A 21,402-nucleotide genomic window follows, 5' to 3' on the forward strand; every position below is an offset into this window, starting at 1 on the left:
CAGTATCATGCTCAAGCTTCAAAATCTTCAAAATTTTACCACCACAGGATTGCCATGTTCAAGGGCTTTCCTCTCGTACAAAACTTAATGCTCTGACGATTTTTAAGGCGGGGCTAGATGCGACGGCGTGAGCAGGCACCCATTAGAAATTGACGTACACTGTGCGTGTATACAATGTACACAAACACACGGCGCAGTCAGGGAACCCAACCAAAAAGAATAGTCATTCAAAAATAGGCCCGGGCAATTAAAAACTTTCAGCAATGCTCTGGAATAACTCTGGAACTAAAAAAGCAAGAGAGATGCAGTTTGTACCTTAGTCATCGTGGCATGTCCCTGCATCCATTTGTTAAAGGTTTAGGGCGACTTGCACACTTCTTGATAGAAAAAAGCTCAAGTAAGCGGGGTTGCTCAGAAACGATTTCAACAACCTCCACTATGGGAGTTTTGTGCACAGAGCTGTCGGAGAGAAAAACAAAATGTACAATGGGTAATTTCGATCCCAGTATCATGCTCAAGCTCAAATCTTCAAAATTTTACCACCACAGGATTGCCATGTTCAAGGGCTTTCCTCTCGTACAAAACTTAATGCTCTGACGATTTTTAAGGCGGGGCTAGATGCGACGGCGTGAGCAGGCACCCATTAGAAATTGACGTACACTGTGCGTGTATACAATGTACACAAACACACGGCGCAGTCAGGGAACCCAACCAAAAATAGTAGTCATTCAAAAAATAGGCCCGGACAATTAAAAACTTTCAGCAATGCTCTGGAATAACTCTGGAACTAAAAAAGCCAGAGAGATGCAGTTTGTACCTTAGTCATCGTGGCATGTCCCTGCATCCATTTGTTAAAGGTTTAGGGCGACTTGCACACTTCTTGATAGAAAAAAGCTCAAGTAAGCGGGGTTGCTCAGAAACGATTTCAACAACCTCCACTATGGGAGTTTTGTGCACAGAGCTGTCGGAGAGAAAAACACAATGTACAATGGGTAATTTCGATCCCAGTATCATGCTCAAGCTTCAAAATCTTCAAAATTTTACCACCACAGGATTGCCATGTTCAAGGGCTTTCCTCTCGTACAAAACTTAATGCTCTGACGATTTTTAAGGCGGGGCTAGATGCGACGGCGTGAGCAGGCACCCATTAGAAATTGACGTACACTGTGCGTGTATACAATGTACACAAACACACGGCGCAGTCAGGGAACCCAACCAAAAATAATAGTCATTCAAAAATAGGCCCGGACAATTAAAAACTTTCAGCAATGCTCTGGAATAACTCTGGAACTAAAAATGCCACAGAGATGCAGTTTGTACCTTAGTCATCGTGGCATGTCCCTGCATCCATTTGTTAAAGGTTTAGGGCGACTTGCACACTTCTTGATAGGAAAAAAGCTCAAGTAAGCGGGGTTGCTCAGAAACGATTTCAACAACCTCCACTATGGGAGTTTTGTGCACAGAGCTGTCGGAGAAAAAAACAAAATGTAAACCGGGTAATTTCGATCCCATATCATGCTCAATCTTCAAAATTTTACCACCAGAGGATTGCCATGTTCAAGGGCTTTCCTCTCGTACAAAACATAATGCTCTGACGATTTTTAAGGCGGGGCTAGATGCGACGGCGTGAGCAGGCACCCATTAGAAATTGACGTACACTGTGCGTGTATACAATGTACACAAACACACGGCGCAGTCAGGGAACCCAACCAAAACTAATAGTCATTCAAAAAATAGGCCCGGACAATTAAAAACTTTCAGCAATGCTCTGGAATAACTCTGGAACTAAAAAAGCCAGAGAGATGCAGTTTGTACCTTAGTCATCGTGGCATGTCCCTGCATCCATTTGTTAAAGGTTTAGGGCGACTTGCACACTTCTTGATAGAAAAAAGCTCAAGTAAGCGGGGTTGCTCAGAAACGATTTCAACAACCTCCACTATGGGAGTTTTGTGCACAGAGCTGTCGGAGAGAAAAACAAAATGTACAATGGGTAATTTCGGTCCCAGTATCATGCTCAAGCTTCAAAATCTTCAAAATTTTACCACCACAGGATTGCCACGTTCAAGGGCTTTCCTCTCGTACAAAACTTAATGCTCTGACGATTTTTAAGGCGGGGCTAGATGCGACGGCGTGAGCAGGCACCCATTAGAAATTGACGTACACTGTGTGTGTATACAACGTAAACAAAGACACGGCGCAGTCAGGATTCCAACCAACAATAGGGGGGGGTCATTCAAAAAATAGGCCGGACAATTAAAAACTTTCAGCAACGCTCTGGAATAACTCTGGAACAAAAAATGCTAGGGAGATGCAGTTTGTACCTTAGTCATCCTGGCATGTTCCTGCGTCCATTTTTTTAAGGTTTAGGGCGACTTGCACACTTCTTGATAGAAAAAAGCTCAAGTAGGCGGGGTTGCTCAGAAGCGATTTCAACAACCTCCACTATGGGATTTTCAAAGCGACGCTAGAGGCCAGGGAGTAGACCCGACACCCCCCAAAAATTTGGGACATTTAATGCATGATATACACGGCATGTGGTAATTATTGGAGAAAACAAATATATGCGTTGAAAAAAAGCCCGGACTTATAAAAACTTTCAGCTATACTTTTGAATCATTCTGGAACTAAAAACGATAGAGAGACGTAGTTTGTACCTGCGTCATCCTGGCATGTCCCTAAATCAAATTTCAAAAATTTAGGGCGGCTTCCAGACTTCTTGATACCGAAAATTAAAAGTAGGCGGCTGTGCTCCGAAACGAACTCAACAAGCCTCCCTACGGGATTTTTGTGCACAGAGAAAATCAAAAGTAAAACGGGTCAATTTGACCCAAAATCATTGCTCAATCTAAACAAGTTTAGCACCATTGGATTGACAATTTCAAGGGCTTTCCTCTCGTACAAAAATTAGTGCCATGGGGATTTTTAAAGCGACGCTAGAGGCCAGGCAGTAGACCCGACACCCCCCATAAATGTGGGACATTTAATGCATGATATACACGGCATGTGGTAAATATTGGAGAAAACAAATATATGCGTTGAAAAAAAGCCCGGACTTATAAAAACTTTCAGCTCTACTTTTGAATCATTCTGGAACTAAAAACGATAGAGAGACGCAGTTTGTACCTGCGTCATCCTGGCATGTCCCTAAATTCAAATTTAAAAGTTTTCGAGCGGCTTCCAGACTTCTTCATACCGAAAATTAAAAGTAGGCCGCTGTGCTCCGAAACGAACTCAACAAGCCTCCCTACGGGATTTTTGTGCACAAAGAAAATCAAAAGTACAAAGGGTCAATTTGACCCGAAATCATTGCTCAATCTAAACAAGTTTAGCACCATTGGATTGACAATTTCAAGGGCTTTCCTCTCGTACAAAAATTAGTGCTATGGGGATTTTCAAAGCGACGCTAGAGGCCAGGGAGTAGACCCGACACCCCCCATAAATTTGGGACATTTAATGCATGATATACACGGCATGTGGTAATTATTGGAGAAATCAAATATATCCGTTGAAAAAAAGCCCGGACTTATAAAAACTTTCAGCTCTACTTTTGAATCATTCTGGAACTAAAAACGATAGAGAGACGCAGTTTGTACCTGCGTCGTCCTGGCATGTCCCTAAATTCAAATTGTGGTAATTATTGGAGAAAACAAATCCCAAAAGGGATTTTTGTGCACAGAGCTGTCTATAAAAGTTCACAGATTTGTTAAGGTCATTTCGACTCCAGACTAATGCCCAATCTCTACAAGTTTACCGCGTCATCGGTTAGCCATACGTACACCCGATTTATTCCTGGACGAATTTTGTCATTTTCCTTTGTACATATGCTAAGTTACTGGTTGAAATGGAGTGATAACAATGCTGTACATTCTCTGTGATCAAACACAAGGGCTTGGCCACAACACATCGGTATTTCTCATTCTTAAAAGGAACTGTGCCATCTATATAGCCAAAGGAATGTGAAACGTTAAGTGTTTAACTCTAACTGGTACAATAGATTGCATAATGGCTATAGAACTGGTTCTGGCCAAAAGACTAAGCTCAGGATATACCGTATCTTCAAACCCAGTTTGAGTTTGGGATAACTTTCCGTATGGCGCCACCACTTTTTCACTCATTTTTACAAAAAGGGATATATCAATCAGGTAAATTAGATATTATATTATTTTATTTCGAATGAAAAAGTGGTGGCGCCATACGGAAAGTTATCCCATAGACCTTATGAATATTATGTTGGTTTATGTTATTGATAAAACAAAGACTTTTAAATTCTTGGTAGGGAAGATAGATGTATTTTTTTTTTATGGACACTCCTGATGAAGCTATAATTCATTGCGTTGCAAAGTATGTTTGTTTTATTTACCGTTTAAAAAAAATCAAACTGTGTGAACAAGGCTTTACCAATGTATGTTTTTTGTTATTAGTTAAAGGAACACGTTGCCTTGGATCAGTCGAGTTGGTCTTTGAAAAGCGTTTGTAAACGTTTTTTATAAAATACATATGATTAGAACTATATTCTAAAAGTAGAACCTAATGATCCACACAAGTATCACTCTAAGTAACCACTCATTGCGTGGTTTTCCTTTTATAACTTGTCGACAAACACGGCCGGCTATTTTTGGGAGTCAAAATATTTTGCTTCCATAAATGGCCGACCGTGTTAGTTCGTCAAGTAATAGAAAAACCACGCAATTTTGTGGCAAATGTGTGTGGATCATTGTATTCTACTTTTAAAACATCTTTCTAAACCATTTGCATTTTATAACAAACTGTTACACACGCTTTTCAGAGACCAACTCGACCGATCCAAGGCCGGCAACATGTTCCTTTCACACTCCTTTCCTTATGACTTCTTCACTAATTGTTATTTATTATTACAATGTTACCCTCCCCGTTTCGGAATAAAATTAAAATACATTTAAAAACAGTTAACTTAGAGTATAGACAGGCGGGGGTACGGCTTACAACAGCTTACCACTTGCTGAGTTAGACACGTCCTGCCGTGTTCAGACGCTATCACTCGGCGCTCAAAAAGGCGGCAAACTTCACTGTTTGAGCTCTCCTTCAGACGCATTTCCTGATTGTATATCCATGCATGTTCTGCATCAGTCCATAGACAAGTTTTGGTGATCATTGCTACCTTCTTGTGACGGATGCTAAGACCTTTGATGAAGCTGAACGGTATACGGTTAGAGTTTGTCACGCCTTGGCAGACCACTCCCAACTGGCGTATGAGCCAAGACTTCATGGTCAAAATAATTGAAGCGGTAAAAGGGTCTTGTGTGGAGATGCGTTATGGCCGCTTGTGGAATGACACGCCTTGCACCGGGGTGTTGAGATTCATGTGTTAATGACCTGAAACATTTCAAGCATACTCTGTTTAATCAAGATGAGCACAACTCGTCAAAAGTCATCGGGAAAGTAAATGAACAAATAAAGGCATGAATAAAATGTAATAATTGTACCTGTTTGTAACCTTTTGGTGGGGGACAAAAAATAAGAACTCGTTATAAGTGCTGAAATTAAAGGCAATGAACACTGTTGGTAATTACTCAAAATAATTATTAGCATAAAACCTTTCTTGGTAATGAGTTATGGGGAGAGGTTGATAGTATAACATAATGTAAGAAACAGCTCCCTCAAAAGTAACGTAGTTTTCAAGAAAGAATTAATTGTCCACGAATTTGATTAAAGGCACTGTATCCCATCATAAGCATACAATAACGAGCCAGTTTTTGAGAAAGAGGTAATTTCTCACTAAAATAATAAAATACTTCTAGCTAGAAGTCTTTTATTCCTATCTGAAAGCACAAAAAATCGTCCAACAAGGGTGTTTTTTCTTTAATCATTTTCTCGCAACTTCGATGACCGATTGAGCCCGAATTTCCACCTAACTCATTTAGAGATAGTCCGTCGCAAACCTTACTAAATCGTATTTCCATCATGCAACCCAACGTTTCGAATCCTACTTGATATGTTTGGCCAAAACAGGACAACTGACGGTCAGTCTATCCGAGCGAACCGAGTATAATGTAGCTGACTATAGTCGCTAACGTTAAACATTATAGTTTCAAAAACTTGAATTACATCACTACAAGTCAAGAATTTAAAAATAACTTTTTATCTTGTCATCGCACGTCAAAAGTACCTTGGTGACAACTAATAGTTCTGGATCAATAACTAAACAAAAGCACCACAACGCAACAATAGGGGATTACCCTCACCGGCCTAACACATTCAAGAAGAGACTTGTATCATCTGCCAAGGACGAGTGTTCACTGGACCTTCAAAGCAGTGATCTGATGCAAACACTTGCAGAACATGGTTGCTCAAAATGGGTCATGGATATACGAACATTATCGTCTCAAGCTGTTAAACTTGCGCAAGGATCACGGCCGAAGATGATTTCATTGCATACTTCTGACATAAATATCGTCGTGTGTTTCGATACACCACCTAAGTGACATGTCGTCGTCGTGTGCCCGGACGAAGGACGTGACAGAAAGCTACGGAGGTCGTAAGCATTTAGTGTGCAGAAAACTGGGTGTGAAAGTTTGATCGCTTTTTACCATTCAAAAAGTCATGAATGGAAAGCAAGTATTGGCACAATTCTAGCAAGACACAACCTGTAAAGTAATGCCATATATTTTCGTCAGGCGTCATATATTATCGCTTACGGCCTTTTGACAAAATAACTTTGTGTGCATTGAAGAAGGGGTATGACTACGTGCGATTCCGTGCGACACATAACTAACTTGACTCTCTGGTTGGAGGACACAAACTAAGGTAAGGAAACACCTCCTCGATCTGTAATTGGGGGAAACCCCTTCTTCCCCATCAAGTATTTAATTTCCAACACTATGAGTACGAGGTTGCTAAGACCTTATTATTGTTGATAAACAAAACTGCCCTCTTCTTTTTGCTGCGCTTTATGGACCGGAGATTCACTAGACTGGGCCCCTGGAAGGATAAAGACAGGTCCCTGCCGCTAGATCCAGTGATTCCATTGGATACAATGATATCATTTTGGTAAACGTGCAGTGACATGAGCTAGCTGCCCAAACTGTACACTGCTCTCAAGTCCGCGTATCTATGTGAAATCACTAAGGTCAAAGGTTTTTGATGCCGGTGTCCGCATGCAATTATGTCCACTATGCAATACTATCCGGAGGACATTATTGCATATACAATAATGTTCGCCGGACGGTTTTACATATGCAATCGTGTCCGCCCGGATGCTGCTGCACAATGCAATTGTGTCCGCCCAGAATGAGACAAAGGATGAGAGGGGGGGTATCGACATCCTCGAGATAAAAAGCACCCAATACCATCAGGAAGAGGGGAGGGGGGAGCACGTAACAACGAAGACACACATGGGTGTCAAAAACATAGAGCTTTATCAAAACCGACAAGTATGTGCGATGCCTCACATCTAGAACTTGTGCCTAACAACTATAGTTCATAGACTAGGAAAGTTAACCATAAAAAGTTCCGCGGTTAGCATTATCCCGCGACTTCCTTATTATTCCTATAAAGGGGTCCACAGTTCCATGCCACCTTTCACGTCATAGTATGACGTCATGGCCGTGGCACACCCAACATTACACCGATGGGAGTGGTAATTAAATAGGCAGTAAAATGAAACCTTCGCTGTTTAACAACCTGTTGTATTTGCGTTGTCATGTAATGACGTTCTGACGGGGGGGGGGTCTCCTCTCTACATGCCCAATAAAAGCCTCATCCATTTCTAGCATGTCATTGATGTATAAGGAGTTTTTATATTGGGCATCCAGTTATAAGGATGTGAATTTTAATCTTGTAAAAATACCTCTTAAACATGCCTGTGAGTTGGCGGAGCAAATCATTCCAAACGTCAAATTATTATAAAAAAACAAACAAAATGAATCAAACTTAGGCCTGTATGCTTCGTTTGTTTTACGACAAGGTCACCAAGGCATTTTCTTCTTGGTAAATGACACCTTATGAGCATTTCAAGGGCACCAAGGCAATTACCAGGGGGAATGGAGACAATCGCATTCGTTGCCTCCATGAAGTGTCAGGCCTGGAACCTTTTAGCAAAGCTGTTTTTGGTGAATTCTGGGTTAAGTGGCTGCATGTCAAGTACAAAGCTATAAGATCTGATCATCGACTCTACAATTCAATTAATTACTTCATTCACACAAGTCAGTCAGCTTACAATGTGCCTTTGTATGCGGCACTCACTATTGAACCAGGCCTGTGGAATTTGTTGTTGGTCAGGGTTGAAAGGGTTGGGTACAGAGTTTATGACAGCTTAAGTTATGTAGGTAAACATTACAGCCTGTACCACCTACGTAATGAGTTATTATGACCAGTAATATTCACACAAATCTACTTGAGTATTTACTTGTGGTCAATATACGACTACAGCCATTATTTGATATCTCACACTTTTCAGAGAGCTAGGAACTCGAACACACGCATCAATAATTTGATCGAACAGTTGGAATTTCTGGAAGAATTCTCTTCTTATTTTTTGGTCTGCTTAACTTGGTATGTATAGCCGCATTTCTTTTTTTCTCGATGTGGGTTTCAAACAAGGATAAAAGTAAAGCTTACTTGCTTCGATGTATTCTGAAAGTTTCACTATAGAAATGTAGTTGAATTCTGAGGGCACATTTCAAGAAAAAAACACTAAAACATAATTTTTGAAGAGTTACTGTTGTTCGGTTAGATTGTTTTCGGGGTTTTTTTTTCAATCTGGTGAAGACGCGCTACATTTTTGCTGACGATTAGAGACAAATTTACAATTTGTATTTCTCGATTGTTTTTGTCTTAGACGCTTGTATAGTTAGTGTGCTTTACCTGCACTGTGAGAAACAATATTCTTTTTGTTGTATTATACAGACATCTTTAAGCGCTGAGGGTACAGCCAAAACGAGACGTTTGTCTGGTGTATCCCCTTAACAAAATTGGTTCTTAACAAACTGGATTCTTCAACTTTCGTTGGTGTATACTCACACAAATCATTGTAGATTTTATTGGAGTAAATCATCTAATATTATCCTAGGCTAAGCCTCTGCACATTACCTGGGCAGGTAATTTTGCAGTCAAATGGTTTAATGTCGTTTTCAAATACAGACCTAACCAAATCAAACTCTCTGCCGAATGGGGCCGTATGTTCCAACCACTGATTAAAATACAAGTGATTAATTAACCAAACAAAAACAAATGAGGCTTAACCCCTCATCATAGATAACAGCTCGGCATGTTAAGAAGTCATTTGGACTGAACAATTATTCGGAAGTACACCGGAAATCCAATAAATATTTTGGAGGTAAATATGTGAACCTTCCAGTGTTGGGTTAAAGACTTGTGTTGCTACGCCACAAGGGTTTTAACGGAAATGTTTTTAGCCATTCCAGGTCCTAGTTGGCTGAAATGGCGGACTTAACCTTGTCAGCAAACCATAGCCTAGTTTGCTGAAGTTGTGGACTTAACTGTGCCAGTATGGAATGTCAAGTGCGATCATATCAACATGAACTTTGTCCATTATTCGCATCTTGTTATAGAATGTTTACACTTGGACAATGGATGATTGTTAAGAAAGAGGAATTCAGTAACCAGGAGTGGTATTCGGTGTTGAGTTACTGACCTATTATTTGATTAATTGATGATTGGTATCCACTGATTTGATTAATTGGTCTGATTTGACTGTAATACCTTTGCACACACGTCATGATTGTGACACAATTTATTTGTTATTTATTTATTTATTCGATTACACATCCAACAGCAGGAATCAGGATGAGTTGAAAACGAGAAGAAATCCTCAGTTTTTAGATGTGGGAGGAAAATCCCAATGGGAAAGACCCATGCAATCAGGTAGGGACTGACATCTCAATCCACATGCAAGGCTCTGGTCTGAGGTGGGAATCGAACCGGGGTCCACAGAGGTGAAAGGCAGGGACAGATACCTCTGCACTACCTGATCCCATAGTCCCATGACATCACATTTGTACTACAATCATCTCGGAAACCCAAAGCACCCTGTCTGAATAGTTTGTTTAATAAAATATGAGAAGTTAATATCATGTATTTATAATTCCAATCTGCAGCTCTAGTCATGCCAAGGCAGAAATACGATGTCAAGGCATTCCAGAAGGACGCCCTCTTGGCTCATGACAAGTAAGTTTGGCTATGTTTGTATACAAATATTTTTTGAGAAGCAGAAATGCTACCGAACACTCCATTGTGACTCATTGGGAGACAAACAATATTGTGACTTTGTTATTTGTTAACTTTTGTAGGTTAAGTTACCTCTCCTAAAATAATGTCAAGTTATGCATACAATTGAATCCCAAATTTTAGACGAGAGTTGTGGTAACACCATACGGAAACTTTTTGAGTAGTGTCGGTTCTGAAAAGAACCGGTGGATTACAACTCAACGTTTCGATGGTCGTCTTCCTATATTATTTTATATTCCGCATATTTATTTACTGTCCCCAACCAATCTCTCCATCGCTTCGTAGATTACGAGAGAATCATGGCGCCCCGCCCCTCAAACTCAACAAGGACCTCACTGCGCATGCCCAGCAGTGGGCCGACCACCTGGCCGCCACAAATACAATGGTACACAGTAAACAACAGGAATACGGTGAGAATATCGCCATGAAATACTCATCCGCTGGGACTGAATTTTCAGGTAAGATACTTTATGGTGGGAGATTCTGTCCCTCTATACAGAGAGCTGTGTACAAACTGCTTCTGATAGCGCCCTTTTTTGAAACATCCTTCTTAAACCTTAGCCTGAAAAGCAACTACACCTGTCTTTATCCTTGTGGATAAAGACAGGGGACCAGTCTACTTCAACACAATTTCCCATTATGAGGAGAGAATCTCCGGCGGACAGTTGTACCTTAAAGACTTATGGAATGTAACCAAAATACATACGAAGTGGGCAACACAAGCCCTCCCACTACCAAGCACTGCAAAAACTGGGGTGTTAAGGTTGACAACCACGGGGTGTTGTCACATAAAGATACTGAATTCAAGAGAGAGTCAAAGTTTACACCATTTAAGGTGTTAAGATGACACTGTCAAACCCATGTTAGGCCTTTTGCGATCGAGACAAGTTTTTTTTAGTACAATGCAAATAATGAAAACGATTATTTGCAATGGATTTACACAAAATAGATCTTTATTATCATTGAAAGTCCACTCAGGCCTTTAAAAGCATCTTGAAGCATTTCAAGAAGTCTAAAAAGGGAACATTTTAAGCAATTTTGAATAAATTCAGGACAAACGGAAGATGACTGACCTTTGACTTGCTGTTTATTTTTATTTTTATTTTTTTTTTTTTTTCCCTGGAGGGGGAAATTTATTCAAGTTTCTTCAATGTACAAAGCTACACAAACTACTGGTAAAACCAACTACTTACAGAACGATACTAAGAGAGAAATGGCAAATTGCAAAAACAGGAAGTTTGATGATTATGCAAGGCATTCAGTTGGTACATAGCAATACAAAAGGCTCCCATTTGGTATTGAACTTATCCAAGTTGTTATTCTTAACAAAGATCATTTTTTCCATTACAAAATAATGATTTATTTCCTTTTTGATAAGAACAAATGAGGGCTTTCTGTCGTTCATCTTCATTCGATAAATATGAAAACGGCAAAGAATGAGAATTAAATTGAGAGCAGACCATTTTCTATTAAGGACACCAAACAGCTTGGTCGTGTTGTCAAAATTAATATCAATGTTCAGTGTATTAGTCAACCAGTGTTTTATCTGACTCCAAAAATACAGAGACACCTTGCAATTACAAAACAAGTGGACTAGTGTCTCTTCTTCCCTTTTACAAAAAGTACACAGATTAGAATTCTTCCGACCAATTTTAGAAAGAAAGGAATTTACACCCAGAATTCTATGAACCAATCTAAACTGGAACCAACGTAACTTGGTGTCACATGTACAGTTAAAGGGTAAACCACAGAAAATGTGCCATTGAGGAATCGGAAAAATCACGCCAATTTTTTCTCCCCATTTAACAATAAACTTGTGCACAACTTTTTTGCTGGAGGTGAAAACACTGTACAGACGGGTGGAGCCCTTTATATCCATCAACAAAGTCTCAAAAGGGCGAGCAATTTCTGAGGTTTCTCCATACAGTACATTACGGAAGGAATGTTTGATTGCATTGACCACGCCTCCGTACTCTAAAAAATTAGTTCTGACCCTGCATTTCCTTTGAAATGCCACAAGAGAAAGAGCCACACCTTGCGAGTCAAAAATGTCACACACGAAGTTCACACCCTTTTTGGCCCAGTGTTTATAGTTAATGTGTTTGTTACCGACCATAATATTCTGATTATGCCACAACACATTTTTCAAAGCGTCAATTTGACTGGCAGGTACATGACACTTAACAAAGCTGCACCAAGCATTAAGAACATCAATCCAAAAATGGTTTTGATTTGCGGCCCCTTTTAAATAGATTAGCAATGCCTGGTGGCCTCCCTCGAGTGCTAGAGGATCATAAATGTTCGAAATCTTCAAAAAAGAGTGACCCAACCCAAGTTATTGGAATTTAGAAATCTGCGGATCCAGGTGACCTTAAGGGCTTTTATATACGAATGCATGTCGATCATTTTAACTCCTCCATGACAATAGCCTTGAATCATCTGGTTCCTGGACACACGGTCATTCCCTTTCCATATAAAGTAATAGAACATACAGTCTAATTCTTTGATAACATTGCTAGGCGGGTTGGGGAGAGTTAAAATAAGAAAAGTAAGCTTAGATAAAAGGAGCGACTTTGTTACAGTAACTCTCCCCAGCACCGTTAGGTTACGTTTAGACTACTGCTCAATTAAACTTTTAATAGCAGAAATGACCTTGGTGTAGTTCAAATTCACCATACTAGCAAGATTAGTGTTAAAGTCTATACCAAGGGCTCTGAAAGAGTTTTCAGCCAAAACCCAGTTAACTTTGATGTGCTCACAAATCCCTTTCTTACGCCCTTTGTTGCTACCAATCCAAACCGCATTAGTTTTGGCAATGTTGACTTTTAAGCCAGACATTCTAGCAAAGGCCGCAAGTATTTCAAAGGACTTTTCAAAGGAGCCTTCTGAGCCGTCTAAAAAAAAGAACTGTATCATCAGCATACTGGGAAAGTCTGAATTCACAACCGCTAGCCATTATGCCTTTAAGCACTTTGTCTTTTCGGATCAACATTCCAAACACTTCTGCACATAAAAGGAATAGGTAGGGGCTCAAACCATCACCCTGTCTACAACCTCTTTCAATCTTAAAAGATTCGGAAAGAAAACCATTCACAAGAACGGAAGCTTTCGCCCCGCTATAAAAAACACTGAACCATTTCTGAATGGAAGGGCCAAAATTTAAATTGTTCAAGAACCTTCAAAATGAAACTGTGTGAAACTGAATCAAAGGCTTTTTCTAAATCAATTAACAAAAACATATCGGGAATATTATTGTTTTCTGTAAAATTAAGCAAGTCGTACATCAGCCTAATATTTTCTCCAATATGCCGGCCACTAAGAAAACCCTTTTGTTCTTCATGAATAATGAGAGGAAGAGCTTTTTTAAGTCTATAAGAAATGCAAGAAGAGGCAAGTTTATATGAGGTATTCAAAAGTGAAATAGGTCTCCAATTTTTAAGAAATTGGCGTGGCTTGTCCCCCTTAGGCAACATCGTAACAATACCATACTGTTGCGTAACTGAAAGACTCCCAGAGGAGTATGCATAATTTAAAGAACGCAACAGGTACCATGCAATATCAGAAAAGAAAAACTTATAAAATTCGAAGCTGAAACCATCCGATCCTGGAGATTTGTCATTTTTGCTCCCCTTTAGGGCATTTAGGAGTTCATGGTATGACAAAGGACCTTCCAGACTCTCCCGCAGTTTATCCGAGAGAACTGGAACTCCATTAAAAACACAGCTCAAATTGCTGTCGTTCAAGTTTTCAGCCTCGGAATAAAGTTTTTTATAGAAAAGCCTAGACTCATTTAGGATTTCACAGGAGGACCTAGCATAAGTGTTGTCATCTCTGACAACAGAACTGATAGTTTTATTAATCATCTTGCGTTTTTCCATGTTCAAAAAATACCGTGATGGTTTTTCACCCTCTTCTATCCAGCGGGTCTTAGATCGAATAAGAACACCCTCCATTTTCTTTTTACGCAGATCAATAAGCTCAGTTTGTTTTGACTTAAGCTCTTCGGTGACTGTTAAGTCCCCCTGAGAAATTTGATAAGAAAGATTTTGAATCGCTGTCTCAATGTGGGACTCTCTCTTATTATTGCTTTTCTTTTTCCACGAAGCGTAAGAGATTGTTTTTGATCTAATCTCCAACAATAGCATTTCGAAAAAGAGCTGATCATTAACAGTAAAATGGATGTCATTTGGATGGATGTGAACCAAGTTGGAATGCAGATAGGGAAAGGCTGCATAAGTTTCTACAACCTTTTTAACAGCATTTTTAATTTGATCAACGTACACCGTATCGGAAAGAAGGGCATTGTTAAATTTCCAGTAACCTGGCCCTCTATCCATTTGATTGAAGTCAAACTGAATGTCTATTAAGGAGTGATCTGTACGATACCCTGGCTTAATATCGCAACCGGTGACTTGAGAGTTCATCTCTGAAGAGATGAGAAAAAAGTCTAATCTAGACTGCTTCACTGAATCGTGCCACCTCCAAGTGTAACTAGCAGTAGTAGGATTCTGAATACGCCAGGGGTCAGTAAGATCATGCTCACCACAAAGACTGAGAACTCTTTTCTTAGCTAACGGGTTATTGATATTCACGTAGTTAATACAATCAATATTATCGTTCAAAACCAAGTTCCAGTCCCCACAAATAACCGTGTGGGGGTTGTCAAAATTATTAATAGTATTGCTAATACCATCGTAGAAAAAAAGCTCATCCTTATTTGGACCATTAATTAATCAAGGTGATGTTCATGTCACTCACTTCAATATGCAAAGCCAAAAAATAACCATTAGGATCGTTGCAAGACCTATGGACATTAAACTCAAAATTATTGTTAAACAAAATAGCCACACCTCTAACATTGCTTTTAAAGGAACTAAAAAAGCATTCCAGCCCCCATTCAGCTCTTACTCTACTCTCAATATTTTTGTTCCAATGGACGTCCTGCAAACAATAAATGGAATGTTTCTTGGATTTCAATAAATGTAGAACATGACTTGCTGTTTATAGTTGATGTGTAAGTAGCGCCCTCTTGCTGCTGACCTTGTCCAGGTTGTCTAGTTCAGAGGTCAAATTTAGTGTCAATCAGATCCAAATGTTGTCTGTAAAAATAAGGAAAATGAAATATTTCGTGAATAGAAAGAGGTGACCGAAGGTTATAAGGTAAAGAATGTTCAAATGCACATTTGCCTACGTAGGCACACCCTACCGTTTTTGAACGAGGCGCTTAAGACTGAGAAAAGTTAGAGTACGGGTGTTTTCAGAAAAAACAGAGGTTATCACATTTTAAAAACCTTCCCCCAATTATTGGTCAGGTCAGGAGGCAACTGATGACTGGTATTCCGAGGTGAAGGATTACAGCTTCAGTAGACCTGGATTTCACTCGGGTACAGGTAAGATTCCCCACATAGATATTTTCTCAAACAATTCTCTTGACAGGAAAGCTCCATTAAAGAAAGAGGCCATAATAAAAACATCCTTTTTGACTGGCAACTCACACCTGTTATCTGCATGTAATTCTTTGTTTCAAACAGTGGACTAAATTGTTTCATGCATTTACCATAAGGTTGTATGAAAAGGTGTACTAAGGAGTATCCTGACCGCCAGACAAATTCCTATTCACAATCATTTAACTTTCTAATATACTCCATTACAAAGTTAAGTCTTGTTTCAAGACGTTTAATCAGTCAATTATAGCCCTACTGACAGGTAATTTACTAAAGGTTATATAAAAGGGTATGCTAAGGAGTACCTTAACCGGCAGACCAATTCCTATGCACACACAGTTAACTTGTTCTTTAAGCATTGATTCTCCTTGTATTATATTGTTGATATCTCCATTTACGAAGTGTAGTCTTGTGTCCAGAAGTTACTAATCAGTAAACTCTTGTTCTACTGACAGGTCATTTTACCCAGGTTATATGGAAAGATACCAAGGAGCTGGGTATTGCTAAGGCAATTGCAGGAAACGGCAGAGTCTTCGTGGTAGCCAACTACAGACCACCAGGAAATGTGATGGGTCGGTTTCCTGAGAATGTCTTGCCTCCAAATTCTAAGATGTCTAAAGTAAAAGAAGATAAGAAGAAGAAAAAGGGATTTTTCGGAAAGAGGAGGGGTTCGACCAGCTCTAGTAGTAGTTCCAGTAGTAGTGACGATGAGAAGGGAAACAAGGTGGGTACGAGGTGGCGAAGAGGAACCTTTACTACTTGCATCGTCAGATGTTGAAGTAGTTGGGAAGGTGGACAGGTGCATACTGCTCTACCAACCAGGCTCCTATGTGGATGACCCATGCCTACATCCTTAGGGACTGTGAAGGGGGTAAGTCTGTTTCAGCCCTAGGAGTAGGTGGCTCCTAGTGGATGATACCCATGCCTACATCCTTATGGACTGTGAAGGGGGTAACCCTGTTTCAGTAACAGGAGTAGGCGGTAACATGCCTCTGGATACACTGGCAGTTGATTTGAGTCGATAGCCCAAGTCAGTAAGTGTAGCCATCACCTTGAAGAGGCCGTCCGGCATTGTGATGTTTTAAGATTAATTTGTCTTAAAAACAAACCTCCAAAGTGAATAAATACAAAAAGTCAACTCGTAGCAAACTTACATCTCTATTATCAGGACGTCGTAACTATAAAACATCATCGGGAAAACATCACAACTTTTGTTTTACTTTTTTTTCCAGTTCCGTCTCAAAAAGAATGGGACAAGCGGAGACAAGATCGACACCAAAGTATCCAAGTCCGAACTGAAACAATTCCAAAGGGAAGCCCACTCTGTCACTAATGACTATCGATCTAAGCACGACGTTGATTCGTTGGAACTGTCAGGTGACTTATGCAAGGCTGCACAGGATTGGGCAGAGCATCTTGCCAAGAAAGACTTATTTGAACACAGCAAGAGCAAGGACATTGGCGAGAATGTGGCGATGCATTATTCATCAGCTACTACTGCATATTCAGGTCAGTTCAAGTGACTCATAATGGAAATTATGACGCATAGGCCCAATTTCATAGAGCTGCTAAGCACACAAATTTGCTTAGCATGACATTTTTGCCTTGATAAAAACAGGATTAACATCCAAATTTCCACGTGATTTTCAGGATAAGCAAACAACAGGCGAATATCTGTTTCAAGCAATATGCAACAAATGGAAATTTGGTTGGTAATCTTGTTTACATCAAGAAAGACATTTCATGCTAAGCAAGTTTGTGTGCTAAGCACCTCTATGAAATTGGGCCCAGGATTGGACACATTCTGATTCAAAACAGACCTCCGTTAATGGCGCACCATTGTAATTTTTAGTAGTGAAATATTATTGTCAGGTTGGCTCATTGATGTCTGTTCCTGCATTTCACCTCTGTAGACCCCGGTCGGTACCCGGAACGGAGCCTTGCATACGGATAGGGTGTGTCAGTCCCTACCTGACTGCGTGGGCTTTCCCTATACAGGGGTTTTCTTCCCACGTCTAAAACTGAAATGTCTTCATTGTCTTCTGTACAACAAGTTGGTGTGATGTTTCAATTAGGGTGCTTTGCCGACTATCTAATTCAGATTCAGATTCAGAATGTACCTCACATTTATGAAGTGTTACAAACCTAGATAACTGTATGTGATGGAGATTGCTGGATAGGAAGATCTGCAAAACGAAGACTGTACTCTTGTCCAAACTCATTTAAAATTATTAATAAAGTTTAAACTCCTTCAACAAACTCTGCTATTTCTCAACAGGAAAACAAGCTTGTGACCAGTGGTACAGCGAGGCCAGTTTGTATGACTACAGGAATGCAGGATACAGCAGTGGCACGGGTTAGAGACAATTATTTCCTACATGTATTTGTTTAAAGAATGTCTTCATAAAAGTACCGAAGACACAACCAAACTTCGTCTTGGTGTTATGAGAGTGGTTTGTGGTTGGCAGCGCCCTCTCGCGGTGATAAATGTAAACAAATCGAAATAAAGTCTTGCACCTTTAGACTGGCCTCCTGTCGTTACTGCAAGGATACAGACAGGATGATCTTACAGGCCCAATGAATTTAATTGGATACAATTATTTAATTGAATAAACGTGCAGTGACGTGAGCTTTTCATATTTGTGTTTTGATTGGTCCGAAGTGGTGATGTCGTTTGTCAGCTTGCACTTTCGATCGTCTGCAAGCATCGTGTGCATAATGTTGTGTTCATTGTAATGTTGTTAATAATTCACTTTAAATGTGTACATGTACTGAATTGACTGCAAATCTCCGTGCGAAATGAATAGGAGGTCAATGGTTCGTCTGGCGGGAGGGGAAGGCCGGTATCTGGCGTTATTCACGAGGCTCGAAGTGGGACGCCAGTTGCCAGGCTAGTCTTGCACCTAGCCTATAATCGGAACATACTTTATCATGCGTGTCTTTTATTTACAGGTCATTTTACTCAGATGATTTGGAGAGGTTCGAAGGAATTTGGCATCGGTAAGGCCATAACTAAAACTGGTAAAGTGCTGGTCGTTGCACAGTTTCGACCGCCAGGTAATGTTGTTGGGCGGTACGAGTCGAATGTGTTCCCCAGGATTGACGGCTACAGACCGCCTAGTGCAGCTCCCTCATCCAAGGTAAGCGTTTGACATCTACCGTCTTATTATGTCCACTGTTGTAGTGTCTTTGAGGGGTCTGTTTGTTAACATCTCACGAATATATTTACTTTAATACGTTTGTATAACCTTGACAGCCCCTGTCCAACTTGTGATCATTGTATATTTCTTATATGTCTAAAAATAAAACAAAACTTTGGGGTGTTTGAAAAAGTACTCCTTTGCTACTAAAAGTGTTCCGTTTTAAATTGCATGTAAAAGTTGCCTCATATGGCAAGATCCAGTAGTGAATATTATTTAAACTTGGCAGCAGTCAGTCGTGCGTGGCGTCAGTGCTTGACCTCACATATTATCACTGATACAAACAATGACTTTCAACTTATTGCAGGTGACACGTGTCGATCGCAAAACTCATTTCGTAGTTGAGGACCACCCTAAGACTGTGCCTGATAGAAACATGAACACTGCAATTCGACAGGTAAGTCTATACGAGTTGTATCGAATCTGCTTTTCTTAAACAGCGCCCTCTACTTGAATTCCGTAGGCGGCAAAGTACTGGCCTGAACATCTGACGTCACGCCTCGAGGCTCGTTAAAAACGCCAGATCCCGCCTTGAACACCTGGCAGGACGCTGCCAGATGTACCTTCGACCTTGAGTCCTTTTCACACGGAGATTTGCAGTCAATTCAACCCGCAGGCCAACATGTACACATAGTAGATAGAACATTACTTGCATGTAGGTTATACAATAACATGCACACACTGCATGCATACGATCGAAAGTGCGAGCTGACCAAAATACATCACCTTGGACCAGTTAAGAAGATAAGAAAAGCCTTACGTCACTGCAAGATTATCCAATGAAATCATTGGGTCTGTAAGATCAGTGCCTGTGCAGATAAAGACAGGGGACCAGTCTAATAAAATTTTGAAGTATCTGTATCCGTGAAAACCAACAAAATGGTCAGGTTCCTCTTAAAAGCTTGATGTTACCAACTTACTTTCCCTTTAGATGGGCGCAATCAAACTTAAAGGTCCCGACCTGTCACCTTCTGATCTGAGAAAGTTCCAACAAGACGCTCTGGACTCGCACAACAAATACCGTTCACGTCACGGTGCTGCCAACTTGAAGCGATCTTCTGAGCTGACAAAGAGGGCGCAAGACTGGGCAGCGCATCTAGCCGAGAAGGACGAGTTTAAAAATAGTGGCCAATCAGATGTTGGTGAAAACATCGCTATGCATTACTCAAGCGCCAGTACAGCGTTTTCAGGTAATAAAATAACAATTATTTCTTTTAGCGCATTTTAAACCGTAGTGCGCTTTACAGGTAGTACCCTGGTCATTGGGCCAATAAAATCCCCCTAATCTGTCTTAGCTCCCTGGGGAGTATACAACATGGGAATTTGTAGCACTCCAGAGGCTTTTTCATACACAATATCAACATCTACCCTCGCAGGTACATTAATTTCTTGTGATTTTTTAAGGTTAGTTATCTATTTTTCGCCTCCATAAAACGGACCCTGCAGATTTCCTTTCTAGCTATTGACCCGGTCCGCCGTTTTTTAGAACCAAATTGTTGACAAAATGGTGGACCATGCTATTAAGTCAATTAAGTAAAATGGAATACCCCACAATAATTTTGAGGCACATTGTGTGGATCATTATAAAACCACACATTTGTGAGACATATTTGTGTGGGTCATTATAAAGCCACACATTTTTTTAGCCATACTTGTGTGGATCATTATTGTTCTTCTTTCCAGGTTTCATTTCATGAAAACGCTTTTAATAGCCCAAAGCGCCCAGTACAAGGCAACGTGTCCCTTTTATAAAACCATCACATTACACCGTACTTTTAATATGAGTCCATACTTTTATCTAAATTATTATTATAATTCTTTGTGGCATTTTTTATCAGGTGACGAAACATCTGAAATGTGGTATCGACAAGTCAGCAAGTACAACTTCAAGAAGCCTGGTTTTACATCAGGGGCAGGTGAGGATTCAATATTACTAAGCTAGTAACATTTATTTCCACCCTGAGCAGTACATAACATAATGCACAAGATAATATTGCATAGGCACGATCCTAATATGATATACTCCTTTTACATAACACCATTTTACACTGTACTGTGGCGCAATATGCTGCCAATCAAACCAGGAACACCGGGGTGAACCCCTTTTCTTTTCGATAAGTGCACTAGGTTATGTTACGTGCGTTACATATCACACGGGACCAACGGATCTATGTCCCACGCAAAGGACGACGTATCATGGCTAGGTGTCTTGCAAAGCACACAGGTTATTGTGGTTTACTCCCCATTCCTCAAGTGTAATTCACATGACTAACTTTGTTCATTCTTACTTAGGCCACTTTACTCAGATGGTCTGGAAGGACACCAAGGAGATGGGTATCGGGAAGGCGATCACCAAGGAAGGCAAAGTCATCCTGGTCGGCTTCTACCGCCCTCCAGGAAACGTCATGGGACAGTTCGAAAGTCAAGTGTCGAAGGAGAAATAAATTTGACCTCTGAGGTCAATAGGTCATCGACTAAAGTTATCACCCACCGATAGTATGAGTTAAAGGCATTGGACACCTTTGGTATTTTGT

General features: G+C 40.3%; 1 protein-coding gene across 1 annotated transcript; it reads left to right on the forward strand.

The window, feature by feature from the left end:
• Positions 1–6,716: 6,716 nt before the first annotated feature.
• On the forward strand, positions 6,717–21,348 carry LOC117305837. The gene is made up of 12 exons (XM_033790711.1): positions 6,717–6,783; positions 10,095–10,164; positions 10,510–10,682; positions 15,537–15,614; positions 16,124–16,392; positions 16,901–17,177; positions 17,947–18,024; positions 18,621–18,808; positions 19,176–19,265; positions 19,800–20,058; positions 20,707–20,784; positions 21,161–21,348. The coding sequence occupies exons 2-12, from the start codon at positions 10,103–10,105 to the stop codon at positions 21,310–21,312; spliced, it is 1,704 nt and encodes a 567-aa protein (XP_033646602.1). The 5' UTR covers positions 6,717–6,783; positions 10,095–10,102; the 3' UTR covers positions 21,313–21,348.
• The last annotated feature ends 54 nt before the right edge of the window (positions 21,349–21,402 follow it).

The sequence above is a fragment of the Asterias rubens genome, unplaced genomic scaffold (genome assembly GCF_902459465.1).
Source record: "Asterias rubens unplaced genomic scaffold, eAstRub1.3, whole genome shotgun sequence".
NCBI classification, from domain to species: domain Eukaryota; kingdom Metazoa; phylum Echinodermata; class Asteroidea; order Forcipulatida; family Asteriidae; genus Asterias; species Asterias rubens.

Coding starts and splice junctions, on each gene's coding strand:
- LOC117305837 (XM_033790711.1), top strand. CDS start 10,103: ATGCCAAGGCAGAAATACGATGTCAAGGCATTCCAGAAGGACGCCCTC. Junction 10,165..10,509: donor GCCCTCTTGGCTCATGACAA/GTAAGTTTGGCT, acceptor ATCGCTTCGTAG/ATTACGAGAGAATCATGGCG. Junction 15,615..16,123: donor TGGATTTCACTCGGGTACAG/GTAAGATTCCCC, acceptor TTCTACTGACAG/GTCATTTTACCCAGGTTATA.